This window comes from Salvelinus fontinalis, chromosome 2 (assembly GCF_029448725.1).
Source record: "Salvelinus fontinalis isolate EN_2023a chromosome 2, ASM2944872v1, whole genome shotgun sequence".
Classification (NCBI taxonomy): domain Eukaryota; kingdom Metazoa; phylum Chordata; class Actinopteri; order Salmoniformes; family Salmonidae; genus Salvelinus; species Salvelinus fontinalis.
This window is the reverse complement of record NC_074666.1, coordinates 59980323-59990162: the sequence shown is the minus strand read 5'-3', so window position 1 is coordinate 59990162 and position 9840 is coordinate 59980323. Positions and strand designations below refer to the sequence as shown.

Below are 9840 nucleotides of genomic sequence, written 5' to 3'. Positions count from 1 at the left end.
TACCAACATATTCAAATTATTATTTACATATTTTCATAAATGTTATTTTGATTCAATTATTCATTCTATTTAATCCTTCCACAAGATATAGTCCCGACACACATCTAGGGTTGCTACCCAAGCCGGCTGGTGGTTCATCCTATCGGTTCGATTGCCAGAGACGCGACCCAGTGGTTCAGTCTTTTTGTTCTGTATCTATAGATGTGACCCGTTCGTTCTAAATGTTCCATTGCCATACTGGCTGGCAACGTTCTTATGCCTTGCTTGCTAGCATGCCAACTATAACTAACTTAGTCACATTAAAAAGTGTAGACAGAATAACAGCAAAGTGTCAAAGTTCACATATATCCTCTACCGAGCACCTACCCCGGGTCCGGGAGCACCCCCCACCCCCCCCACACTGATTAGCATCGCTAGCATAGCGTCACAATTAAATAGTAGCATCAAAATATCATTAAATCACAAGTCCAAGACACCTAATGAAAGATACAGATCCTGTGAATAAAGCCACCATTTCAGATTTTTAAAATGTTTTACAGGGAAGACACAATATGTAAATCTATTAGCTAAACACGTTAGCAAAAATCACAATTTTTCTTGTCCACCATTTTCTCTCAACACCAGTAGCTATCACCAATTCGGCTAAACTAAGATATTGATAGCGACTAACCAAGAAAAAACCTCCTCAGATGACAGTCTGATAACATATTTATGGTATAGGATAGGTTTTGTTAGAAAAATGTGCATATTTCAGGTAGATGTCATAGGTTACAATTGCACCCACCGTCACAAATGGACTAGAATAACTACATAGAGCAACGTGTTTACCTACTTACTAATCATCAAACATTTCGTAAAAATACACAGCATACACTAATCGAAAGACACGTAACGGATGTGAAATGGCTAGCTAGTTAGCGGGTACGCGCTAGTAGCATTTCAATCAGTTACGTCACTTGCTCTGAGACTTAAGTAGGGTTTCCCCTTGCTCTGCAAGGGCCGCGGCTTTTGTGGAGCGATGGGTAACGACGCTTCGTGGGTGTCAGTTGTTGATGTGTGCAGAGGGTCCCTGGTTCGCGCCCGTGTCGGGGCGAGGGGACGGTCTAAAGTTATACTGTTACATTGATGCTGTTGACCCGGATCACTGGTTGCTGCGGAAAAGGAGGAGGTTGAAAGGGGGGTGAGTGTAACGGATGTGAAATGGCTAGCTAGTTAGCGGGTACGCGCTAGTAGCATTTCAATCAGTTACGTCACTTGCTCTGAGACTTAAGTAGGGTTTCCCCTTGCTCTGCAAGGGCCGCGGCTTTTGTGGAGCGATGGCCAACGACGCTTCGTGGGTGTCAGTTGTTGATGTGTGCAGAGGGTCCCTGGTTCTCGCCCGTGTCGGGGCGAGGGGACGACGTAAAGTTATACTGTTACACACAGATCCTGTGAATACAGACAATATTTCAGATTTTCTAAGTGTCTTACAGCGAAAACACAATAAATCGTTATATTAGCATACCACATATGCAAACGTTACCAGAGCATTGATTCTAGCCAAAGAGAGCGATAACGTAAACATCGCCAAAATATATTAATTTTTTCACTAACCTTCTCAGAATTCTTCCGATGACACTCCTGTAACATCAAATTACACAATCCATATAGAGTTTGATCGAAAATGTGCATATTTAGCGGCACAAATCGTGCTTACACAATGGAAATACTGTCCAACTACTCAAGCAATCTGCCCGGCAGCATCATGATAATACAACTATTTTTATCGAAAACTATTCATAAACTTGACTAAAAAAATACAGGTTGGCCATGAAATGAAAGATGCATTAGTTATTAATGCAACCGCTAAGTTAGATTTTTAAAATTAACGTTACTAGACATACAGTGTGCGTTAGACAGACTAGTGCCGCAACAACGGCGTCACTATTTACCGTTATTGAGTTTACATTTTTCCACATAAAAATGGAATAACATCATAAATAGCTCTTACTTTTCGACGAGCTTCCATCGGAATCTTGGCCAAGTGGTACTTTTGTCCAAAAGAATCGTTGCTTGGTTGTAAAACGTTGCATTCAACTTCTGATATAGCAGCTAACTATAGCTAACAATTGCTAACATTAGTTAACGTGTCCAAATCCTCATTACGCAATACTGAGGAAATTCCGAAAAATAGCAATATACTCGCATAATCTGATATAACTCGGTTTCAAATAGCTTCGTTATGATGTTTCTAACACCTATATCAAATTAAATTACAGACTGATATATCTAAAGTTCATTACTTAGCGTTCGAAAATGGCATCCCTAGGTCTCTCTCTGCGTAAAGTTCAACGTCGAAAAGAAGGCGTACCTCACTCCTTGGTCTTTTATAACCTCTGACAGCTACGTAGGAAGCCCATTCCACTTCTCATTGGTTACTGACATCCAGGGGAAGGCGGGTGCAGTTCGTGTCGTTCCATAGGATATACACACCCCTTTAAACTGAACTGAGATCAGAGCTTCGCTCTCAGACCTTCGCAAAACCTGTCATGGATTTCGCTGTAGAAAGAGTTCTGTTCCACTCAGAGACATAATTCAAACGGCTATAGAAACTAGATAGTGTTTTCTATCCAATAATAACAATAATATGCATATTGTACGATCAAGAATTGAGTAGGAAGCCGTTTCATCTGTAGAGACAATTATGCTAATTTGAAACAGCACCCCCTATAGTCGCAAGAAGATATCTCTGTCTGTATGTTTCATTGCCGGGTGAGAAACTACTCCAGTGTGATAAAGACCCCTATATGGCTGGACAGGGTTGTGGAGAAGCTGCAGCAAAATCTCTACCAAAAAGTGCAAAACCTTGTGTCTGATGTGTTGCTTATCTTCACCAACTGTGCCACATTTAACAGGGTGAGACTGCACTACTGCAGAATCCAATGTGAAGACTCAGGGCATTTTGATTATAGTAGTCAACTTGTGCTAATGAATGAATAACACTTTAACAATGTGCCCTTGTTAAATCCATAACAAAAATGATTTAGGCTAAATGTGTCATTTATTGCATTTCTAGCTTGTTTACTATGTTTTCTATACAAATGTGTCTGTCTTTTTTTCTGAGGGATAATGCAGAGTTCCGTGGAATGGGCGAAAGATTGAAGGATCTATTTGAGAGAGCGTTCAAGAGTACATTCAGCATCCAACTTCAAGGGGCGGGCGGGCAGACAGGCAGAGCCAAGCACGAGCTAGCGAAATCCTATTGGCGCGTTCTTTCGTCATCTGCATATTTCCGTTAGGGAACGCCTACTACGTGGGGTGCGCGTGTACAATAACTCGATTCGCCTTAGCACTCCTAAACAACGCCATTTAAACAAAAAAAAACGTTTGCAACGGGTAATGTCTACTAACTTTAGTCCACTCTGTTCATAACATATTCTAGTTTTGGGAACAGAAAACTTTATTGAGAACAAATGTTTCATCGATGAGAACATTTGCAGAATGTCGGCCAAAATCCATCGTTCCATCTTCTCCTACTGTCCGCCAGTGGTCTTCCTCTCAGTACCATATTTGGTAGCGAGTGGACACGTCAAGCGGATGCTTCACATTTAAACATCCAGTGAAATATCTGTCTCATTGTTCTATCTGTGATGTCACCTTCATAGTTTTTTTATCTGCTTTGTACGTGCGTTTTTTTAAAGATTTGCTGTCGAAAATAAACCAACATTTTCTAAAACATTGTACAACATACAATAAGTCTACTTGTTTGACTGTGTGTAGCCTACCAGATTGTGGTTCTGTTGAGGAGAATGTCAAACAGAGCAGCAGCGCCCTCTTCAGGGCAGTTTGGGCAGCGTCTGCGTTGCGTCTCTGCACTCGTGCAGGGCCTGCACACGCTAGTACACGTCACCACAATTGTCAGCAGAGAATCCCTGCCCAGAGCTGCGAAGCAGCGTTGCGCAGACATGCTTGGTAAACTACGCAGCCATTTCTCTTCAGCTTGTTGTAAAGTCACAGGTCCGAGAATGCAAATACTGCAATAGTGGCTGATGTTGGGGTTTGTGGGCGAATTTATTTATCTAAATGAAAGACTAAAACTTTTTCCTTCTCATAAGCATTGAGAGAAACAGCCACATAGGCAGCCTATTTAGACGTGATCGAGCGATTCCATAACCAAGACAGTGCGCTTGGTAGACGCGGTAATGTCGTTGAATATCACTGTGAAAAGTGAAGACTCCGAGTCCTTTGACGAAGAAGACGAATCATCTTCGCTGCTTTCGGGCAAACGAGCCTCGGAGTCTGCAGCTCGTCATGATATTTCTCCGGGAGAAGGCGGTCCAATAGAAGACCATGCAGGATATTCAACACAGCATGGGCGGCTAGCAACTAAAACGACCAGCAAACCCATCGTACTGTGTAAGTTGTTGGTACTGTATAATCAGACAGAGAGAGCATATTTTTCAGTCTTGTCTCACAGGAACTTTCACTTTTACTTTAAAAACACTATTAGATAATAGGCCGAATCTACCGCACACCCAGAACTGAATAGTGAATGTATTTGACGTAAAAGGCAAACTGGAGAAACAGGAAAAAGGCTCTGCACACTTTAGAAATATTTGTATAATCTATAATTCAATGATCAGAATATTATTGACATTATGAACTATCGCAAAATACTAAACTGTATTTGACGGTTTTGCATGTGACACCTGCCTCTCTTTCTGTCCACTAGATCCTGTGAGTGCTGACCGTTTCTTTTCCTCTACTTCTGCAGATGGTAACACCATCTTAAAGATAGCCCCAGGTGAGTCCTATTTTTCCCGTTAAAGAGTGAGGGAGATAGAGGGGAGTAAAATGAAGAGGGAACATCAAATAAATATAACTCCTTCCTGTATTTCTTGGTCTAAGCACCACCTGTAGATGTACCATTTATCTGCAGCACTCGGAACCAAATCTCACATGCATGCTGGCTAGCTGATCGAGCGACTTACAGTACTTATATACTTATTAAACATCCCTCTTCTCCAACCTCCTTCCTCTCCTCCTCAGCCGCAGTCATGACCCTCCCGACTCCTCGGCCTCCTCCCCAGGTTTCCCCAGAGTTCTCCTACCAGGCCATCGTGTACTTGATCGAAGCAGTGGGGCGCCGCTGGAGCCTGTATGGGACGCGGGAGCGTTCTCAGCTCTTCCAGAGCGTGCAGAAGGAGTTGGAGGAGCAGGGTCATTGTCTTCCCGTTGAGAAGATCCGCCGCAAGTGGAACAACTTGATCGTCACCTACAAGAGGGTCAAATACAGAGGCAGGGAGACCGGCCAGGCCAGAACCTCCTGGGAGTACTTTGAGGTACTTGTTTGTTTTATTATAATAGACGTGTGTTGTTTAGCAAGAAAACCGATGGGTGTGCATCTTCTGGGCAAAACAGACAGGGTTGGCTTAGAATCATAGGATTATTGAAACTATATTTAGTCTCCAAATATTTATTGAAAACACAATAAGCACTTTTTGTCTCTCAAATACATTGTGACAGTTGTTAGCTATCTAGCGAATTTGAGCCATATTATCATAGACGTGGTATAAGTCAAAACACCTTAAAACATTACATCACAAACAAGATACAAGCCACCTACGATGCCCCACATGGCAGTTTCTTGTCATTGTTGCTAGCTATCTGGCTGTTCAGGATCACAGCAACGCATAGCCTTCTACTCATGCATAGCTCACGCATAATTTTCGTGACGTTTTCAGGTAACCGTCTATTCGTTTTGTTGAAAATGTTCTAGTGGTCTTGTAGTGAATGCTCATCAATTCTAGTGAAATATTATGAAAGTAAGAAACAAGATAGTTATAAGCTGCCCAAGGGTGCTAACAAGACCCTCTTATCTCAACCTTCCGTCTCTGTCTCTTTCTGTCTGTCTCTCACTCGCTCATAAGATGATGGATGCCATGCTTGGTGACACCATCGGCGCCGAGACCACTAGCAGCCCTACCCTAGTAACCAGCATCCCTAAGGTGAACGTCGCCACGGAAACCGCCAAAACAGAGCAGAAGCCCCTCCTTCCCCATGGCAACCTCATCACTGCATGCACTCGGACACTCACCCTTGTCCCCTCCTCCCTCCCACTCCACACGCCAGTTCCCTCCACCCTCCCTCTCTACACCTTTGTCAGATCCCTCCCTCCCCCTGTCCGCTCCTCCCTCCCTCTTCCCACCCCCTTGGACACGCCCTCCCCCAGGATAGCCAATAACACAGACCCTCTACAGCCGAACCCCTCCCCTGCTCCGGTCGCACAGCACCCTGCCTCCCGTCACATCCCCTCCAACCTCAGCCACGTACACCTCCGCAGAAAGAAGAGCCGTCGCTTCTCCTCCAAGGGCTTCTCCATTGCCTCCCTTCTGGCCCAGCAGCAGAAGCGAGCGGAAGAAGGCACCTCCTTGCTGCAGGAGTTCCTGAGGAGGCAGGAGGGGCAGGCCAAGGAGGAGCAGGGGCATCGCAGCAGGACAGAGGCCCGGGGGAGGAGGCGCGAGAGGAGGGAGGCGCGCATGGCAGAGTCCCTGGGTAGGATGGCCACGGCTCTGGAGCTGCTCTCCTCCAAACAGGACACAGTCATTGCCCTGCTGCAGAGACTGGCTGAGAGAGACAGAAAGTGACCGTCATCGCCCCGGGTTGTCACTAGCTTCTATAGCCACAGCCATAATTATGGCTAAACACTGCCTATTTTTACTATTCATCTTTTTAAATTTTGATTTTTAAACCTAACATTAACCACACTGCTAACCTTATGCCTAATCTTAAAATAAGTACAAAAAGCTCATGTTTGTTTTCATGAATTTTGAGTTTATGGCTATATAATCACTGTAAACGCCCTACTGCAGAGCCTGGCCGAGAGAGACGGGGAGGCTGACTCAGCATGCGACCGAAGGGGTACTCTTTTTCCCTATATTGTGCACTATCTGAGCTAAAACCCAGTAAAAACCCACCTTGTGTCCCAGGTCTAAATTGGTCCCTGATTAGAGGGGAATAATTAAAATTAGCAGTGGAACTGGGTTCGAGGTTCATATTCGAATTTGCCTAATGTAAGGAATAGGGTGCCATTTTGGACGAAGACTCAGATAATGTTAATTGATTGTGTTGTAGAATTTACAATAGAATAACAATTTTGATTGATTTAAATTGTTTATTAATTAATGATTGATCATGATAATCGAAGTGATATACAATAGCAGCATTTGGTTGCAGCATTTATGGTTGGAGAAACCGGTATGGTGAGTGGAAACCACAATTTAGGCCTACACAGATGGATAAGGATTGTGAAATAGTAGGTGAGACTTGTTCTCACTAGTCTGGCATCTGGTCCAACCAGTAACTCCCGAAACACACACCGCCTTCTCAACTGTTTGATTGTCAGGCAGCATGCATGAGGCCGATTCAGACCGAGGCAGATGCAGACACTCTGAGACAGGCTAACAACCTTAGAGAACAGCACCTGTCGCTACAGTAAGTGAATTGTTTGACAAAGAGTATCTTAAATGATAGCAATGTTTTATAAATGGGTGTTTTCATAGTGTTGCCGGCTTGTTAAAAAAAAAATAAAAAAAAAATACTGTATAGTCAAGGTGCGTAAATCGAATCATTGAGGATGACACAAAGTCTCGACTTATTTCCATCGTGGTTCTCTAACCTATAGATGCAACCAGTACCTCAGTGATGGAGAGGGATCTCCTTAGAAGAGGCACCTTCAGTGGTCAACATGAGACAGACTGAAGGAACTGATCCACTCTGAGGGGGTGGGGATATCAGATAACCAAATTCTGGTTTCACCTTTCGCCTCAACTCATCCAATGGAGACAGAAACAATGGGAGGGTGATTTGACTGTACAGTTTAGGTGATTCAATAAAAAATAAATAAAAAATCATCAAAAACAAAACGATGGGAGAGGGAACAGAGAGAGACAGATCGTTCTCCACCCAGGGGAGAAGAAAAGACGAGAAGGACTTAGGAGGGGGTAGATGCTGGAGCATCATGGGACGTCAGTGGGCGTTTGTAAGGACCATACTGGTAGTGGTGAGTCTGGGAGCACTCTTTCTCTCTCTTGGAGCATGGTCAGTACTGGGACTGGAAGACATAGAGGAGGAGAGTCCAGGGGAAGCAGAGTCACTTCCACCAACAAGACTGCTGGACTACCACCTCTATATGGAGCTGGTGTTGAGAGCCACGGCCAGAGGGGGTGCCATCGGGCTTCTGAGAGGACTAGCAGCCATCTCAGTGGTTTGGATAGCAGAGGTCCTGTCTGGGTCTAATGGCCTGGTTGCATCGGTGCTCCGCGCCCCCTTCTTGGGGCTTCTGATCGGGCTGGGGCTGGGTGCTGCAGATGGGGTGGGCCGGGCGGAGGAGTTCCTAGACCCTGGGGTGTGGTGGGAGGTTGTGGGTAACGGGGTGAGCGGGGCTGGGGTGGGGGCCAGGGTGGCTGCAGTGAGTGGGGTGGTCATCGCTGGTTTGATGAGCATCATGACGGTCAGGGCAGTGAAGAATGTGGCAAAGAGCGGTGAGATCAGGATGGCACAGTTCATTACCGTGTCAGTGGCTGTGGGGGCTGCTAGGATGGTGCTGTGTTTGGTTCCCGGGTGCATGGCCACAGGAGCCTTGGTAGTATCCATCCTAGGGACCGGGAGGGACCTCCACAACTTGGTGGCTCTAGTCGTGCTGGGGTTGGGGTGGTGTGCAGGGCAAAGGTGGCTTGGTGGTGGTGTGTCAGTTTTCTTGATGTGGGATAAATTGGGGCAACTCTCACCCAGACATCTAATAGGAAGGTTAGTGGGCTTGACTGTAGCTGTGGTTGGATCCATGTGCCTGGGGTTCTCTCTGCAGATGTACTCAGCCCTGGTCAGTGTGTTACTGGGTGCTTCTATAGCCTTTCTGTCCTGGAGGGGTGGGGAGGCTGTTTGTCAAGTTTTTGCTGAGGTGGTAGAGAGATTATTTTTAGCTATAAGCATCAATACATATCATGGACAAGAAGAGAGACTTTTGAATACCTTTGGATGGGGAAAGAGGCCTCTCAATGCTTGATATATTTGTCTTCTAATTTTGTTGTGATTAATTACTGTGATTAGTAGTCTCAAATGCATTTATTTCCCAATATGATTTACTGTTACAAATGTTAAAAGTTTAGAATTTGTTGAATAGGGCTGCAGAAGTACATTTTGTAGTGAACTTTAATATTTGCAACCACAAAACACAATAAAACTACATACCCTTTTTTTTTTAGAAAGGAGCACATTTTAGAATTCAGAATACAGACAGGTGTAGTAGGTAGCCTGTAGAATGAACAAGACTATGAAAACAACATGATTTCCACTAGATGGCACAGCCACAAGGTCAAAATTGTCTATCCTAAAAATGTGCTTTTTGGTCTTGAATTAAGGTTAGGGTTAGGCACAAAGTTAAGTGTTGTTAGGCTCCCAAGTGGCACAGAAGCCTAAGGCACCGCGGTGCTAGAGATGTCACTACAGACCCTGGTTCGATCCTGGGCTGTATCACAACCAGCTGTGATCGGGAGTCCTGTAGGGCTGCACAGAATTGGCCCAGCGTCCTCCAGGTTAGTGGAAGGTTTGGCCGTCATTGTAAATAATAATTTGTTCTTAACTGACTTGCCTAGTTAAATAAAGGGGTTAGGTTTAAGAATCTTTATTTTAGAAATAGGCAGGGTTTATGACTTTGTGGTTGTGGTAAATGTGACGACCGGAAAACATTGTGGGACAAGCGCCAAGCCAGAGATATTAGAGAAAAGTAACTCCAAACCACAGGAGATTGGTGGCACCCTAATTGGGGAGGACGGGCTTGTGGTAATGGCTGGAGCGGAATTG

General features: G+C 44.7%; 1 protein-coding gene across 1 annotated transcript; it reads left to right on the top strand.

Annotated features, from left to right (window-relative positions):
• On the top strand, positions 1–6964 carry LOC129822264 (uncharacterized). Its single transcript, XM_055880397.1, has 4 exons — positions 1–4395; positions 4712–4783; positions 5029–5321; positions 5910–6964. Exons 1-4 carry the CDS (start codon positions 4182–4184, stop codon positions 6624–6626), a joined length of 1296 nt encoding a protein of 431 aa, XP_055736372.1. The 5' UTR covers positions 1–4181; the 3' UTR covers positions 6627–6964.
• Positions 6965–9840: the final 2876 nt, after the last annotated feature.

Coding starts and splice junctions, on each gene's coding strand:
- LOC129822264 (XM_055880397.1), top strand. CDS start 4,182: ATGTCGTTGAATATCACTGTGAAAAGTGAAGACTCCGAGTCCTTTGAC. Junction 4,396..4,711: donor CAGCAAACCCATCGTACTGT/GTAAGTTGTTGG, acceptor TCTGTCCACTAG/ATCCTGTGAGTGCTGACCGT. Junction 4,784..5,028: donor CATCTTAAAGATAGCCCCAG/GTGAGTCCTATT, acceptor TCTCCTCCTCAG/CCGCAGTCATGACCCTCCCG.